Raw genomic sequence first — 18912 nt, 5'->3', positions numbered from 1 at the left:
CACGCTTAATTCTTAAAAAATAAAATTGGAATTATACTATATTTTCAACTTAATAACCAGTTTTCTTCAATTAACAATGTACAATTTTCCCACAGCATGAAACATTGTTCAAAAACATTTTTAGTGCAGTGCAATATTTCAGTGCATGACTATGAGATAGGTTATTTAAATAACTCCTTGTTGAACATTAAAAATACTTTCATAAATATCTTTGCACAGAAATCTTTACATGTATCTTTGATGCATCCCCGGAATACATTTCTTAGAAGCTGAGTTACTGTGTCCTACGGGATGAATTTTAAAAGACTTTAGATATGTATCACAAAATTTCCCTCCAGAAAAGCCAGATCAGTTAACATGCTTAGTTAGCAGTAGCGTATGAGAATGTCCATTTCCCTGAAACCTCACGAACACTGGCTGTTATCATGATTACAAAATCAGCTCTTAATCAGGATTTGAAGTCAAGAAGTCTGGTACTTTAAAGTATGCAACACGCATAGGGCTTTCCTTTACCTCTGTGACAGTATTTTACTTATAGCCTAGCCACTTTCAGTGGCTACTGGGCAAAGCGATGGTAACATTTTTCTACTGGTCAAAATTGAAAATCAAATAAAGCAGTTTTGTAGAATTTATGGTCCTTGGAGATGATGTTTTTATAGTCCTTGAGAAACACCTATAAATGTATTCTATAAGAGCGATGCTTTCCAAACCTGGGTGAGTAACAGTCTCCCAGGGAAGCTTCTGTAAATGACAGATTCCCAGGTCCCCTCAATTACCTATGAATGAGACCCTCTGGGGTTCACTAACTGATTATACTGCGGCTCTTTCCATTTGGTGTTATGCCGAACTGAACAGGCAGCGTTAATCTTGGGTCTGACAGACAAATTTGCTGCTCTAAAAATGCTACCCCAAACCAGCCAGCTCAAGTAGTAAGAGATAACTTCCTCAGTGAGAAACTGATAAAGCAGGCGTACAGAACCAGAGGATTCTGCAAACGTAGCAGGGAAAGCAGCGGCCAGATTCTTTCTCCAATAATGTCGCATTCTGGATTACTGGTGGATAACGAGCATCGAGTGCCAGGTGGCAAATTTCTTTCCAGTGGTCTCAACTGCAGCACATTTGACAGGGACTGAATACACACTGTAAACACCGAGCAGCAGTGACAGTAATCTCCAAACGGTGGGGACAGTAAGACAACTATGGGGCTGCTCATTTCATTTCACAGGAAAGGCTGATCACAGTTTTCAATGAACAAACAAACGGTCAAAACTTCTCCATTACCAAGGCAATAGGGTGTATGTGCAAATACAGAGACTTCAGGAAAGCACAAAGAACATGATTTGCCTTTGGCAACAGTATTTCATGATAAAAATTACTAACATGTTGGTCCATGTAGCACTGGGTCTATTGTTCCCCTGGCCAATGAGGACGTAAATGAATCAATGTTATCGCTGAGGGAGAAAAATGAGGCGGCAAAACATTACTTAGAAATAATTGACAAATGCTGCCTCACAAAGTTTCCTTCGAAGTGTACAGAAGGCCCTTCTCCTGGACATTGAGCTTGTCGAGCCTCACAATGAAACAAACAGTGGTGCAGCCAAGAACTGGGGCTCTAGAACCAGGTGTCCACAGAGCAAATCCTGTCTTAGTGGCTCATTAGCTGTGGGGAAGACATTCTGCCACTTTATGCCATAGTTTAGGTTTCTGAAAAAGGTGAAGATCGTTCCAGCCTTCCACAGTGAGAGCTCATGAATATTAGCTGGTGCCAGTATTGTTCTGTTTATTCTTGAACTTTGCCTAATATTTAGATTTTTCAGAACACCCAATTTACACAATGCATCTAAAGCACAGAAGTTGGTCATAGTGGGGGGCGCCTGGGTGGCTCAGTTGTTAAGCGTCTGCCTTAGGCTCAGGGCATGATCCCAGGGTCCTGGGATCGAGTCCCACATCAGGCTCCCTGCTGGGAGCCTGCTTCTTCCTCTCCCACTCCCCCTGCTTGTGTTCCCTCTCTCGCTGGCTGTCTCTCTCTCTGTGTCAAATAAATAAGTAAAATCTTTAAAAAAAAAAAAAAAGAAGAAGAAGAAGAAGAAGAAGTTGGTCATAATGCATTTTTGCAAGCAATTCTTTTTTTCTTCCCCATTGACATTGGTCCTAAGGCCTAAAAGTGAGGTCCCATTGGAAGCAGGTCGAGTTTAAACTGGAGGTCTGGTACTAAATCAGGAATGCTGGCTTTTTTTTTTCCTCTAAAAACTAGAATGTTTTTGTTTGTGGTAACATTTTATTTTTCTCAACTCAAAGACAGAAATAGGTTCCGTATTTAGAAGATAGACACTGTACTTCAAAGCAGTGATCTGGTTCTTTCACTTAACAAAGCTATTTGAAGAAGATGCTTCAGAGGTTTGACTGGAAAAGACATATTCCAATTCAGTCCATGTATATGCTGGGGGATATTTTTATCAGCCTGTCTGTCCAAGAAGAAATGTTGTATGAAAACCCCATACATAAGGTATAGACATTGATGAGGAACACTTCTACTTTCTGGTTTTTAGGCACCTTCCTCACTTCTAATGAAAGCTGCATGTGTCGTAGACGCTGCTGACACTGGAACGGGGAGCTTATGTCGCCAGCCCAGGACTCCTGGAGTCCCACACAATCATGGCTGGGGACAGCTTTCACTTGTCATCGGTGAACATTAATTGAACAGGCCATGGTTGGTCTCGGAATGTTCTGCCGTTGATAATGTACAGGAAACGTTTTTAGATACCCATGTAATTGAAATCTTCTATTTGTTGTTGAAGATTGACTAGATACTAAATAAATATTTTATAAAAACTGCCAAGGGACGCCTGGGGGGCTCAGTCTATTAAGCATCTGCCTTTGGCTCAGGTCATGATCTCGGAGTCCTGGGATCCGGTCTGGGAGGCGGGCTCCCTGCTCGGCGGGGAGTCTGCTTCTCCCTCTCCCTCTGGCCCCCCTGCCTGCTCCTGCTCACTCTCTCTGTCTCTGTATCTCTCTCTCAAAAAAATACATAAAATTAAAAAAAAAACTGGCAAGAAAATTAACTATAAGCCTCTTATGACTTATTCATAATATAATTTTTTCCTTAAAAATTATTTATTTTATTATCTCTGAGCTTCAGTGAACTTTAAGATCATTATGAGGAATGGTTAATACTTTTTTCTTTGATTTTTCATTAAACTAAAAAGATTGACTCATTGAAGCATTTGCAATGTCTAACCTGATAAAGCTATAACAATTCTAATTGTGTTTAATACTAATAATAGACACTATTATCTGGTAATTATGCATTACAAATCCTAAATTCTTAGAGCAATAGTGTCTGATTTTCTGAAATGACCTGATAATGATACAAATAAAAATAAACAAGGGATCCAAATAGAGGCCTCGCTTTTTAAAATGCAGATCCTTGGCCCTAATCCCAGAACTAGTGAAACTGTCTCTACCGGTGGTCTCAGTCTTATATATTGCAAAAAAAAAAAAAAAAAAAATCTCTAAAATATGTAAATGTAAGAGTAATTATCAAGACAAACAAACGAAATCCAGTCAGCTGCTCATAACTTTAGCCTATCATATAATGTTACCATAAAATAAGTACTATGACTGGGAAATAGTAACTCCTGTTTCAAAATAATGTTAATGGGGTAGCCAGTTGATAGGTATTAAGGAGGGTATGTGTTGTGATGAGCACTGGGTGTTATATGCAACTAGTGATATGTTGAACACTACACCAAAAACTAATGACTAATTATGTTGGCTAGCTGAACATAATTTTAAAAAATAAATAAAGTTATTGAATACATTAATTTGTAAAGATATATGCATCTCTATGTTTACTGCAGCATTATTTACAATAGCAAAGATATGGAAATAACCCAAGCGTCTATCGACAAATGAATGGATAAGGAAGATGTGGCATGTGTGTGTCTACATATATACATATATATAGACACATACATATGCACACAATGGAATATTACTCAGCCAAAAAAGGGATGAGACTGTGCCATTTGAGACAACATGAATGAACCTAGAGGGTATTGTGCTAAGTGAAATAAATCAGATTGAGAAAGACAAATTCCACATGATTTCACTCATAAGGGGGATCTTAAAAAAAAAAACACACCAAACTCCAAATGAACAAACAAACAAAAAGCAGAATCAGACCTACAAATATACAGAACAAACTGATGGTTGCTAGAGGGGAGGGGGATGGGACGTTGGGTAAAACAGGTGAAGGGGCGTGGGACACACAGGCTTGCAGTTAGGGAATGAGTAAGTCACGGGGATAAAAGGCACAGCATAGGGAACAGAGTCAGTGATGTTTTAATAGCAATGTATGGGGACAGACGGTAGCCACAGTTGTGGCGAACATAGCATTATGTACAAAGTTGTTGAATCACTATGTTGTATATCCAAAACTAATGTAATGTTGTATGTCAACTATATTCGAATAAATGTTACCTCCCACCCCCACCAATATTTTTAACACCTATGCAGAATGCTCCCAACACTTTGCTTTTGTCTGACACCATTTCCTTCACAAGCCACGAATCCTTTATTTCATCATATAATCACTGCCAGCAGTCAGCAGAAAGGTCTGTGCTCTCAGCTTCCCTCGGCCGCCTTTGAATGATCCCTCTTCCACTCTCAAAATCCACTCTTCTTGGGAGACACAGAGCTCCCCACCACACTACTTTCTTTCTTTGTCATCTCCCAATCTCATGACTATTTCTTCACAGCTACCAAGACCTCTGGAACCTGATTCCCAATCTTTCTCTCCATGCTGACTCCTCATTCATTTATTCACTCAGATATATTCTGTGCCATACCATATGTGAAGTGCTGTGTGAGGTGCTAGGGATACATTACTGATGTTAATAAAATCCTTGTTTTCAGGGAGCTTACAGGTCAGTGACAGGCCACAGAGGAAGGGGATATGGATGTGAACAGATAAATATGTAAAGTATCAGGTGGTGGTTAATGCTTTGAAGACAGATAAGATGTGAGTAGGCAATGCATGATGAAGGTATGCAGGGCAGAATGGAGAAGGCTATCCAAAAAGGGTGCATTTGGAGAATGAATCAAGTATCTGAGCGAACCTGGGGATGCCTGGAGGAAAAGCAAGTTAGGCTAAAGGGGTCCAAAACACAAAGGCCCTGAGGTGGGAGCACAACTGGGAAAATGCTGGAGAGAACCAAGTGAAGGAGAACAAGGCAGGAAATGGGATCAGAGAGGTAGGCAGAACCAGAGGATGAATGACCTTGTAGACAATGGTCAGCAATTCAGGGATTATGTAGAGACAGAAGGGAACCAGCAGAGGGTTTGGATCAGAGAAGTGGCTTGTTCTGAGGTAGGTTTTGAAGGGATCACTCCAACCACTCTGTGAAAATGGCCTGTATGCCGGGCAAGGGACTTACAGGCAGGGAAACCAGGTAAAAGACTATGGCCATCGTCCGGGTGAGACACAATGGTAGTCAGACCAGGGTGGAGGGGGAAGAGATGGTAAACAGTGGTCAGACCCCAAGTACATCCGAAGGTAGAGCCAACAGGATTCACTGAGGGTTTGGAAGCAGGTGTGAGAAGATGTGTCAACGATGACTCCTGGTGAAGTTTCTGGCTGTACCAAAAGAAAGGACAGACTTGCTGCTTACTAAGATAAGGAGGACTGGGAAGGAGTGGATTTGTGAGGGAAATGTTAAGTTTGAGATGCCTTCTTAATGTCCACGTTGAAATCACCCTTGGTAACCTCAGTATTACTGTGGTTCACTTGATATCCAGGATCAGGGCTGGCAATTCAAATGCTTCTGGGGCCAAGCAGGAAACATAAGTACAGAAGCACAATAAGGAAAGGTAGGGACTGTGGCCGATCAGAGGGTACATGCCCCATCTAAAGGGGAAGCCACTCCTAAGCCCAGTCTAGTGTTGCCCATTCAGAATCTGGGCTCCAGTGTACCTAAATCTTCCCCCCCTTTTTAAAAGAGTTTATTTATTTATTTGACAGAGCAAGAGAGGGGGAGAGAAAACACAAGCAGGGGGAGGGGCAGAGGACAAGGGAGAAGCAGGCTCCCTGCTGAGTAGGGAGCCCAATGCAGTACTCAATCCCAGGACCCTGGGATCATGACCTGAGCCAAAGGCAGATGCTTAACCGACTGAGCCACCCAGGTGCCCAGATCTTCCAATTTCTTAAAAGAGAGAAGAATCTGGGTATTTAACAACCAAATCTTAGGAGAATTAAAAAAAAAAATCCACAATCTTATAGATTCTAGAAGTTCTAACTGCAGGACTTATCAGTGTCCTTAATCTATTAATGTATATTGCAAAAAGAGATTGTGTTTAGCATTTCTCTTACTTGACAATAAAACTCACTTTTCATGCAACATTTCAAGGGGAAAGCATTCTTCAGCACATACATTCAGAAATGCTGATTTATGTATAAGTCCTAGATGTCTTAATCACTTCCTTTATTTCCTTTTTGAAAAATTTAGGGCATATATTTCTTGCAGCTTATGAATCATAGTTGATCTCTCTGTTTCTGTGTCTGTCTCTTTCTCTCTCTCCCTTTCTCTCTCTCTCACACACACACACACACACACACACACACACGCACAGCTAATTTTGTGAGATGTTCTAAGGTTGAATATCAGTCTGGAATGAAAAGTAAATGGAACAATTACTGAGGCCTTCCAACTTGTTAAAAACTAAGTGGAGTCCTGACCCTCTTGTGCTGATGGAGAAACACTTGGTGAAATCACAGGGGCACTGAACCACTTCATTTCCTAGCTCTTGTCCCTCTTTCACTTGTTGTGCTACAGAATTTGGCCACACGAAAGATGGCCAACTACTACTATGCACTTGGCAGATATTCTTTGTTTTACTTAATCTATGAGAAAGGAAGAAGAGAGAGGACAAGTAAATCTGGAATGGCAAGTTTGTAATAAGAAGACAAGACTAATACCATTGCAGGTCTTTAACTATATCCTCTGGAATATATTAAAATATTTGAGGCGCAAGGCTTGTCCCTGAAGAATTACAGTGTGTCGTCTGCTTAAAAGAGCTTACAAAACAGTTGAGGAGATCTGTACATAAAAAGATAAACCATATAGGGACGTCTGGGTGGCTCAGTCGGTTAAGCATCTGCCTTTGGCTCAGGTCATGATCCCGGGGTCCTGCAATTAAGTCTCACATGGCGCTCCTTGAGCAGCAGGGAGGCTGCTTCTCTCTCTGTCTGCCGCTCTCCCTGCTTGTGCTCACTTTCTCTCCCTCACTCTGACAAATAAATAAATAAAATCTTTAAAAAAAAAAGATAAATAATACAAACATGTCAAACGTTGTCAGAAAGTTCTGTGAAAGTTCAGAGAAGGGAGAGGGCAAGATGGGGTTGAGTGGTCAGTGAAAATTCACATGAGCCAGTCCTTGAAGCACAGGGAGGGACCAGGTGGAGCAAGAGTGGTGGGAATTCCGCGTAGGAAAGATGAGGGCAGAGACAGGGATAAGGCAGTTTTAGGAACAGCGCACAGACAAGACTGTACCGGGTGGGAGGAAAATGGGATGTTGAGGTTGGATCAGATCATGGAGGTCATGGGATACCACCTAAGGAAATCTGGCCTTAATTGTGTTGGTATACAAGAGTCTTGGCAGGTTGTGAGAATGAATCTACCGTATTAAGGAAATTCGATCTCACAAGGCCATAAGGGAGACAGTGAGGCCAGAGTACCGTGGAGGATGCTGAGGTGAGGAGAGTCTGGGCTAGCGAGTAGACAGTGGAAACAGAAAGAAGTGGTCCCATTATGAAGAGCAAATAATCAATAAAAATTATCCACCTGCCGAATGTGGGAGAGTGAAATGAGAAAGGAATGCTTTGACCCTGGGTCTGTGAGAGCATGATTATCCTGAGAGCAAATGGACTTATGTATTAATACTTATGTATTAATTTAAGATGTAATGGTATCTCTAAGTAGAAATGCCCCATCAGTTAATGAGTGATCTAGAACTAGAACTTGGGAAGGAGGCAAACAATGTGCATTAAGGTATCAATGTATCCTCAGCTGTATGCAGGTCATTTACTTATATGATCCATATATGAGAAAGGATGGGCTTCATCTGCATCAATGTTCGTCAAATCAGGAGAACGGTTAACATTCAAGGAAGACTAATTTATCACACTTTCTCCACATCCCTTCACTAGGAAAACAGTCACACACAAAAATAGGTGCAGATAAAAAAGCACTGCATCATAGGATATCACAGGATCACTCAAGATTTCTGATTTCCACAAGTTAATACCGGATGTTAGGAAGTGATGGAGATAGGGAGGGAAAAACAGAACTCTAATTGTTCTTTATTCTCTCCCCTGAGAGAGATGAACAGACACAAAACAGGAGGCAGGAAGGAACGGGAAGAGAAAGTATTTGGGAGAGTTTGAACCCACTGAGATAAACAGAAACTAACGTAAACCCTCCTTAGGGAATAATGACCATTTGAACATCATCTCCATTTACAGACACGCTACTTTATGTCATCACAAGACTTTCATTCACAAGCCAGCCAGGATCACATATTCTACCTTCCAACTCCCTCTGGGGACTGGGGGCTTGGTTTTTCCCTGTGGTTTTGCATGGCAGCCTGGAGCTCGGGGGCAACAGGCAGCTGCGCAAGGCACGACAGATGTTCCCGCGGCCATCATCCGTTGTTTCCATTTGCCACAATTCTCCAGGGTGACCCGGGTCGATCCCATCCTTCCCTCAGCAGCTGGAAAGGCCAGGCTGCTTAAAATGTCTCTCAATTGAAATGCCCAGGGCAAAGGAAAAAGGGAGAAGCCGTAACAAGAAGGACAGAGAGGCAGGTGAAAGATAAACTGAAATCAGAAACTTAGAAAGCAGCTCAGCATATAGTTGTAATTTAATATAAATGTGTTTTCATTCACGGTACTTCTACTTTCTTTTACTATTTGAATGCAATGCAGTAAACATTATAACCGTGTGTAATCACGGATTTAGTTAGCGATATAACTGCTTCTCATGAACAGAAGATGTCTTGTTTGAATTCTAGAACAAAGGACACCAGTGTCCAAAATACCGGTAGCAGAACTATCTGCCTGAGCATCTAGGAAAGATACACACGTAAGGATTCTCTGATTCCTACAGGTAACCTTGGAATCTTTTGCTAGAAATGGAAGAGGGAGTGCTGGGAGGGTCTGCCGACTGAGGCCGCCCTAAGGGAACGCCCCAGCAGTACATTCCCACCATCTAGAAGAATGAATTCACATCTGGATGGGCTGTCTCAGGGCCACGTCTACACTATGGACTATGAAATAACTGATGTTCATACTTCTGGGAACTAGGCAATATACCTTGAACACATAAAAACACTGCAAGAATTACTTACTAAGCGAATGTTCCTCAAAAGGAACCTTTTTATAAAGAGTTAACTAAACCTGCTTCTTGTGAATTTCCAATCACACAACAAAGAAACCTATCACGAGATAATGCCATAATGGCCAATAGCAATACTCAGACATGTGCTGGGCAAAACCACCACCTGCTTTGACAATGAAGAAAATTCATAGAACTAACTTCCCCCCACATCCCTGGCAGCTAGAACAGCCACGGAAGTAGTAACGAAGTAACTCTGTAAACAAAAATAATGGACAGAATTGACTCCATGGGATAATCAAACAAGAATTTATTTTCTCTACTGACTCTAAGCATTAGCAGAGCCCTCCCTGCCCTTCATTCTCTGATACTATTTTATTTGTATACTAATTCCCGAATCTGTCACCAAGTTCCATGAAACACCCAACAGAAAGAAGTTAGTGCTGGGCAGGCCAGTGAGAGACTTGAAGGCTCACGTCCCTTTCCCCCTCCACGAATAAAGAGAGAGAGCAGAGAGTTCAAGTTCCTGAAGTTGCTGCCCCTCTTCAGGTGCACAATGAGGAGAAAAGCAGGGTTTCCTCTAGCCACCCTTCCTGGGGTCTACACTCAAGAAGAAGGATCCTAGGGGCACCTGGGTGGCTCAGTCGTTAAGCGTCTGCCTTTGGCTCAGGGCGTGATCCCGGCGTTCTGGGATCGGAGCCCCACATTAGGCTCCTCCACTATGAGCCTGCTTCTTCCTCTCCCACTCCCCCTGCTTGTGTTCCCTCTCTCGCTGGCTCTCTCTCTGTCAAATAAATAAGTAAAATCTTAAAAAAAAAAAAAGAAAGAAAGAAAGAAAGAAAGAAATAGGATCCTAAATAATGGAAAAGCAAGAGCAGGATCTTCATGGCATAGTGAGTTTTCCTGTGGCATTAAAATCCTCACAACAAGATTTCAGAATTAAGTAGCAAGCAAGCTGATCATATCCTAATGGTACTGTATTTGCAGAAAATAACAAATGTACTTGGTACTATTCTCTTACCTGTCGACTGTCCCTATGCGAGGATGTTGAAGAAGAGGCACTTCTATGGGTCGGAGTGGAGGTTTTATGAGCAGGGGATATGCCCTTCTCGTCTGAACTCATAGCTGCAGTTAGAGTCTAGATGTGTGCGCTTAAGACCATCCCAATTGTGTCTCAAATTTGCAGACAAAGAAGTAGATGATTTTTCAGCTTTAGTTCCATTTCATGAATCAGGCTTGACCAGAAAAGAGAAGGCAAATATTGAAGGTGTCCAAAATTCCTAAAAGCAAAACAAACAAACAAAACCTCATGTAATTAAAATACAAATAAAAATCATTATAGTTAGAAAAAAATACCAAAATGTTAGTGAGAGAAAGAGCTCTGACATATTAGGAAACATTATTTCTTCCTCTAGATTTTAAGGTGGAGGCTAAAAGTGATAATATGAAATAAATGTCAACAAGGAAAATGGAAAGAAACCATATGTTAAAGTCATATTCTTCCCTCACATTCTCCTTGTTTTAAAGCAGATTACAATGTTATGTTCTGGACCCTCATTCCAAAGTACATCAGTTCCCTCTCCTGGAAGTTAAATTCCCTGCCCAATGGCTTATAATAAGAGCTCAGCCCATTTCTGTCTTCAGTTGAGTTCAGTCAAGTCATGCATGCGATGGTTAAATCCAACACAAAACAGACACAAAGGGCAAAAGGGTCCATGCATTCTCTATATTGTGTGATCAAGCATTTAGGAAAGATCAAGAATACACTTGCCCACAGTTATTTCCATCTCAAGACCATGGCATACCTACATATGGTTCTCACGTCAATGACCAACAGGCTCTCAAGAATCTACAGATGGATGGGCCTGTCTGAAACTGGGTTAATGCTTGGAATTGCTTCGTTTAGCTATAGCCAAGAGCCACTTCATTTCTCACCTGGATTCATGTAAGCAAAGCCTACACTGTAAGTACTAGGACCAAAAACTTGTGCCTGAGAGAAGCATTGTTTAACTGGCAATACAGGTCACTAAAAAAATTTTTTTAAAGGTAAGCATGATAGTGTAAGATAAGAAGCTTACCCAACAAACTGTGACCCACAAGACTGACCACTAAAGCAGTTTCCTTTTCCAAGAAGACAGAAGACCAAATACTAGCCCCCATCTCAATGATAATACTCCTTGAAGGAAGCAAAGGACACTTGGGTACGTACTATAGCACGGGCTGGGAAAAAATGCTCCTGGCAATGATCAGAAAGCAATCTTAAGGCTAAAGAAAAGTGAGACCTGAAATTCAGTCCAGAAGACAAGATGGTCAATCAAAAAATCAAAAAAGAATAAAGATGGAGGAAGATACATGGCGAGAGGACCTCACTAGATCTGGAGGTCAGAGGTATCCCTGATCAAGTGGGTTTGAGCTGAGGTCTGAAGGACGAGCAGGAGTTAACCAGGTGCTTGGGTGTCCGGCTTGGCGTGATCAAGGAATCAGTGCTGGCCATCATCATTAGAGTGGCATGATGGGTCAGAGAGAGGCAGAGGCCAGTCCCCGTGGGGCCTTGTCAGCCATGTTCAGCATTTCGATTTTTATCGTAAGCATAAGAAGCCATAAAGGAGTGTGGTCTAACCAGATTTGTGTGTTTAAAAGGATACTTTGACAGCCATGAGGAGAACCAAATTGGGGAATTAAGATGAGGGAGGCCCCAATCAGGAAGCAAGAAATAATGGATTAGAGGGGTGGCAGGAAATGTGGCATCCAGTCCTGGCAGTTGTAATAGGATATGCAGGATTGCAGGGGGTGGGGGAGGGAGAAGAAGGCAGGGTGGAGGAAGCCTCCTGGGTTTCTGGTATTCTGAATGAGGGCTGGCCAAAATAAATCCTGGATTGACAGAAAGTCCCGAGTATGGTTTTGACCCATTGAGTTTCAGGATAATCGAGGCATTCCAATGGTGACAAACACTTGGAAATGTAGTTCCAGAGTGCAGAGAAATTGAGGCTGTAGACAAATGTTTAATAGATTACGTTACTAATATAAATGTATTGCATGATTTATGTATAGATCGTGTAAACCCTGCAAGTGCAAGTAAATTTTAAACAGGTCTGAAATAATTGTACTTTCTAAATCTGCAACATTATGTCAATGAGTTATGTGACCCTGAATATGTTAATCAGGATTTTAATGGTCACCTGGCTATAGAGAATATTCAAAAGAACAATCCCAATAATTAAAAGGCAAATTATTATAAATTGGGAAACCTGGACTCTCTAGTGAATAAAACTTGCAATCCTTTCTTAAGATTTCAACTTCATTGTCACCATCACTTAGCCTCCAAACTGGAAAGTTTTCTCTTGTAACAAAACTGGTCTTTGGATTAATAGAAACGTGCTGCAGAGCTCTTTCAAGGGCTGGAAACCAGGTTCCATTTAGTATTGTCAAAAGGCTGTAAGAAGTCAACATTTGATAGATGATCATCTAATTCTTTTATTGTATGAAGGGAGTCTAGTAAGTGTGAGTAAACTTCTCAAGCCACACTCTAGTGCCAGCAAACAGAAAGCAAGAACACTGCTCAGGTCCTTGATTTGAAGTACTTTCTGGTCCAAGACACCGTACAAGATGCTGACACTTGAGCTAAGAGTATGGAGGTTCTGTGATGTGTTCAAGTGCCCCCAAGGGATGAGGTTGAAACAATCAAACCTATTAGAATGTTATCCATTTGGAAGCACATTCAATCCATGCTACATCAAGAGCCAACATTTCCTCTTTTGAACTTTTTTTTCTTAACTGTACCCAACTCCCAACTGCACTTTCCCCATTAACGCCAATGCTAACATCTTGGTTCTTGTTTTAATTTAAAGTGACATTTTCAGGGTCACTTGCTGATGATGAAAGGGCAACATTCTGGTTGAATGACAATTATGAATATTTTGAAAACTATCAAGAATGAAGAAAAGGCAATTAAGAGGATTTAATTCATTCCAAGAATCATTTTTGACATTATTGTTGTTTCTTTTGCTTTCTGAATTTTTTTAACAAAGAGGATTTCAAGTACCTAAGTTGAATGAAATGACCTGTAAAGATCATTCCAATCTGATTATCAATCAAGTGTTTGATCACCTGTTCTATTTCAAAGTGCATTATGAAAGTAAGTCTAAATTCTGTTAGTAGGTTACACTTATTTACTCTTTACTCTTAGAATATAAGAATTAGTGTGACATTAAAAAAAATTATTTCATCTCTATAAAAGCACATTTTCATAAATTGCCTAAACAAAATCTTAAGCCAAGGAAAGCCCATAGATTTTATTTATTTTTTTGAAAGATCATAGATTTTAAAGTCAACGACAACATAATTCCTACACTCAATGAAAAAAATATTGTTGCTGAAAATAACAGCAATACAAGAGCTGAACATCTAATTTTCCTGTCTCCTTCCCTGTTTATATCAGCGGGATTACTACAATTGTTTTTAAGTGCTCTAACATTTGCATTTACACTGAGTGACATAAAATTCAGATTTATGACCCAGAGACCTAACTAAAGCATGAGGTGGCAGGGGAGACTTCTAGAAGCTGATGTTCACAGGCACTATAAATTGCATCTGTTCATCTGAAACTGAACTCAGAGGAAAACATTTGACACTTGACTATATCAGCTGGGCTAAGTGGTGACATGGTAATATACAACCCCCAAATATCAAAGGCTTACAAGAAAACTTTAGTTACATGTCTCATTTACATGTCCTTTAGAGGTCAGCTGCACCCCTATTCTATATCCTCTTCATTCCAGGTTTTAAGAGCAACTCCCAAGTGACAAGGGAAAACAGTCATGGCGGCATCATGAGATAGTTCTTAAACTGGTTGCTTGTAGGTGGCACATGTCACTTTCACTCACATCTCATTGGCCAAAGCAGGTCACATGGCAAATTGAGGTTGATGATGCATGAAAGTATAACACATTCAATATAAGGCAACGAATATTTAGGGGCAATAATCTACTATATTCACCATAGGAAAAGATTAAAAATTCAGATGAAAATATTTAAATTGACTCTAGTTTCATCACCTAGAAATAACCCCAGTTAACACTTGATTCTACTTTAACCAAAGTGGGAAAAGAATATCCACTCTATCTGCAATATGTTTTCTTCAACCAACAACGTATTGGTAGAAGCCTTCTTGGTAAACAAAGGAACTTCAGTATCATGGCTCTGAATCACTACATATAAGGCCACCACACAGATATACGATGATACATTTGGCCATGCTTCTACTGGGACATTTAAGTTGTATTCCATGTATATTGAAACAATGAGATTCATCATAGAAGAGTTCCAAATAATTCTGTTTGCTTTTGATTATTGTAAAAATGATCATCTTTGTTCATTTCAATACTTTTTTGCTTTGATATCAGCTGCTCTCTTTCTGTTTGCAAGTGATTAATGAAATTTGTTCATCCTTTTACATTTAAACTTTCTGTATCATTTTGTATTATGCATTCTTCCAGTAATGATCATGTTGGGTATTTTAAAAAAAATCTAGTATTAGTGACGTTTTTCCTATTTCCATTTAATGTTATAACTAATAGCTGGGCTTATCTCCGCCATATCATGTTACACTTTCTATTTTTTGGTTCTTCTCTGTTTCCTTTGATGCTTGATGGCTTTTCCTTATAATACGGATTTTAACATGATTTTAATTGAGTTTTATGTTTGACCTTAACATGAAAGATAAAATTCCCCTTGTAATGTTCTATTTCCCTTCAAGTTGCTCTAAGTCCTGTTGGAACCTACAGTCTGTAAGTGAGAGAGTCAAGAGTAAAATGGTATCCTTCTAGTCTCCCCTGCAATAGAAGACCTCCCCCACACTACTGCCAATCAAAATTTTATCTTCCCAGTCCTTTGCCCAATCTTGGTGATTTAATCTGAAATTTTAGAGAATTACACTTTGTATTTTAACACAATTGGGAGGAAATGATACCACTTGTTCTGGTTGAGGCCATCTAGGGTCTCCAAGTATGAGGACAGATTGTAAGAATTAAGTAATAATTTTTCTGCCCTTTCTCAAACAGTCTCCTTTTCTGCAACAGCAATTAAGGTTGGTCATAATCAAGACCTGGCTCAATCAAGATTTTCCTCTACTTGCGAGATAACCTTCATAAAATTAGGGTCTAGTTTTGACATTAGATTCTGTTTTAAGTCAGTGTTTGGGTTGTGGATAGTTTGTCTTTTTCACTATTTGCATGCCTATTTACAGAGAATTAAGAGCAGCCTCAAGAGTGGGGGGGGGCGTTCCTGTCATCAACTGATCTTATCAATGTAAATGTCATTGTACTGCTGGGTGGAATAAATTAGTTTTCTATCAAGATCATCACCAGAGCAATGAATTCCTATTGTCATTATATATTACAGTCATTACAATGTCATTATATATTCAATTTTTTTTTCCTTAAAGAGATAGGGTAGGGAATCTTTTTATTCCTAAGGTCATTAACCTACAAAAAGAAAAAGAAAATCAAGGACTGCTTTCATGAAGAAAGCCAATGTCTTCTAAAAAAGATGGGGGTGTAAGATTTGATAAACATTTCCCCAGAAAATGACGAAAAGCAGGGGCTAAAAGAATTTTTAAAAAGAAAGAAGAAAGAAAAAGATCATTAGTACTTTCACTAAAGAATGGTGGCCACTACATGCCATAAAATGTAAGGAATCACTTTACTCACAACCAAAGCAGCATGTATGAAACCAATCTACCACTCCCTTTCTAAGACAGTGAAGTGGCATTATAAGAAGAAAGTCTGGCAAACTCCATGAGTTCCCTCTAGATTAGAGAGGCAAGGAGCAAGAAGCACAGGGAAAAGCCTCACCACAGATAAACGCTTTCCGAGGCACAGAAATACCGGCACACAAATTCATGGCCCTGCCTGGTCTTTTCCTGCTTTCCTTAGTCTTGACTTCCAAAGAGCATCATGGACTTGTCCCAAAGCCTGCCCAAAATACAGCCTCTCCTCCCAAGCAGTCATTTACAAAACTGAGGGGAAAAAACATACAAACGGACAAGTTCTCTGGTTGTGACTGATGAAGGCTGGTCACTCTCCACCCTTCTAAATCAAGACAGACCTATGTTCCACATCACGTAGCCCTGTAGGGTGAGTTTTCAGAGGATCTGAACGCTAATCAAGTAAACATGAAGGGAGCCAAGGATAGCTGGACACATACTCTTTTGACAAGGAGCAGATTTCACATAAAGAAAAGTTTTTTAAAAAGGTGTGTATGTATAAAACACTACAAAAAGTTATTGCCCCAATAGGAGAGCAAATTATTATGTGCAAGAGATAATTAGAGGGCTGATCTGGAATGTTAGTCCTAGCAAAAGAACGGGCAGCTTTAGAGCACCACTGGTTCATGCGTTCACAAATTTAAAAAAAAAAAAAAAAAAAAAAAAGTCTCTGAATAAGAAATAAGACAGGTTTAGATGCAATGGGAACTGGCAAAAGTAAGAAATTAAGGAAACAAATGATGACACCATAATTTTTAAAGTAATTAAAATGGCATTAATGAAGCACCGAATGATTCTACAGAAAAATCTAGTCAATAGGTAGGTTAAAAAGATCAAGTTGAAGTTGCAAATGGAAAAAAGGACAGGATAAGTTAACAGATAATGGAACCCAAATCTACAGATACGAATGGCCCTGAAGACGAGAAGCAGAAAAGAAAAGAAATAATATTCAAAAACATTCCTGAACATAAGGAAGGCTTCAACTTGGAAAATTAATCTTTAACAATAAAAACAAACACCTTTATCTGGAAAAATAATCTTTATCAGGCAAAATTGGTAAAAAGCAAACCAAAATACGATAGATCCTAATGGTACTGCTGAATTTAGATCATTCTCCGAATCAGTTCCATAAGTTAAATATTAATGAAAAAATGGAAGCAAGCAGGGGTTAATCCTAGAAAGAGTTTGGAAATATACTCTCCTAAGAATACCTTAGGTTGAAGAAAAATTAAAACTGATATTGTAGAATATTTGAAAACAGAGTAGAAGCCAAAAGTACTCAGTCCTGTTCCATGCTCCGCCCCCGCTCCCCTCTCTGTCTTTCTCTCTGAGTGACAGAGTGAATTTTCCAGTTAACTCAAGGGTGAAAGACCAAAGATAAAAGCAAGCAAAGAATATACAAAATAATGTAATAAAAATATTTAGAAATGTAGAACATACGTAAAGCTATAAGGAAAGGATTAAAGGTCTTAATCATTTCCATTACTAAACACAAAAGAATAAAAACAAATGCATTAAGTTTATAATTCATGAAATTAGAAAAGCCCAATATAGGGAAAATATAAATAAATAAATGTCTTGGATTTATCAGCTTATTTTACTTTCTTTCTTTCTTTCTTTCTTTCTTTCTTTCTTTCTTTCTTTATACATTCGATTCTAAATATTTAGAAAAACAGGGGTACAGAAAGAAGGTCATAAAAAATATATAACCACGGAATAGAAGACACGAAATTATTAGATAATTGTTGCAATCTATAATAAATAACTAAACCTGATCATTGTTCAAAGGCTACATATTCTATAATCATCCTGACTTTAAAAGTACACCATTTAATATCCATCCCCAAATATTTAAGAACTTCAAACAAGTTTTGGAATACCTGTCTTTCTATGTGCTATTCTGTACATACAAACATGTAAGCATACCCACATAGGCACATAAATCAATCTACATCAGGCTTAATGGTGAAACATCAGTACTATTTCCATCAATGTCAGCAACAAAATAATCATACTGGTTATTACCTTATTAACACTTTGTTCTGAGAGTGCTAACCAATGAATAATATAATTGTTCATCTGAAAGGCACATGAGAATCAAATGAAAATCAACCACAAGGGGGTAAAAATGGAAAGCTTTCAGTAACATAGCTGGTTACAAAATCAATCTACCTACCTATCTATCTATCTATCTATCTATCTATCTATCTATCTATCTATCATCTTTTAAGTGAAAACAGCCAATGTAAAAAGGGTACTTACTACATAATTCCAACCACATGACACTTTGGAAAAGGCAAAAGTATGGAGACAGAGAAAAGAGCAGTGGTTGCCAGGGTTGGGAGTTAGAGGAGGGATAAATAGGTGGAACACAGAGATTTTTAGGACAGTGAAACTATTCTGTATGATACTGTAATGGTGGATGCACGTCATACATTTGTCCAAACCACAGAATGTACAACACTGGGAGTAAACCCTAACGTAAACTATGGACCCTGAGTGATAATGGCCTGTCAATGTAGGTTCATCATTGATTGCAACAAAGGTACCACTCCAGTGTGGGATGTTGTCAGTGGAGGAGGCTATGTGTGGGGGGCAGGAGATATGTGGAAACTCTGTACTTTTTGCTCAATTTTGCCCTGAACCTAAAATTGCTCTTCAAATAATGTCTTAAAAATAAATACATGTCGGGCGCCTGGGTGGCACAGTTGGTTGGGCATTGGACTCTTGGTTTCAGCTCAGGTCCTGATCTCAGCG

The 18912-nt window shown here is 39.5% G+C and overlaps 1 protein-coding gene across 12 annotated transcripts in view; it reads right to left on the bottom strand.

Moving 5' to 3' along the window:
• Positions 1–18912, bottom strand: part of OSBPL6 (oxysterol binding protein like 6) — a 198497-nt gene that overhangs the window by 75141 nt on the left and 104444 nt on the right. For all 12 annotated transcript variants that reach the window (XM_034654792.1, XM_034654790.1, XM_034654789.1 and 9 more), the window contains one exon: positions 10414–10672. In XM_034654792.1, the coding sequence (XP_034510683.1) occupies positions 10414–10515 (102 nt within the window). In that variant the 5' untranslated portion in view covers positions 10516–10672. The remainder of the gene's footprint in view (positions 1–10413; positions 10673–18912) is intronic.

The sequence above is a fragment of the Ailuropoda melanoleuca genome, chromosome 2 (genome assembly GCF_002007445.2).
Source record: "Ailuropoda melanoleuca isolate Jingjing chromosome 2, ASM200744v2, whole genome shotgun sequence".
NCBI lineage: Eukaryota > Metazoa > Chordata > Mammalia > Carnivora > Ursidae > Ailuropoda > Ailuropoda melanoleuca.
Note: the sequence above shows the minus strand (reverse complement) of the source record. Positions and strands in the feature narration are given on the sequence as shown.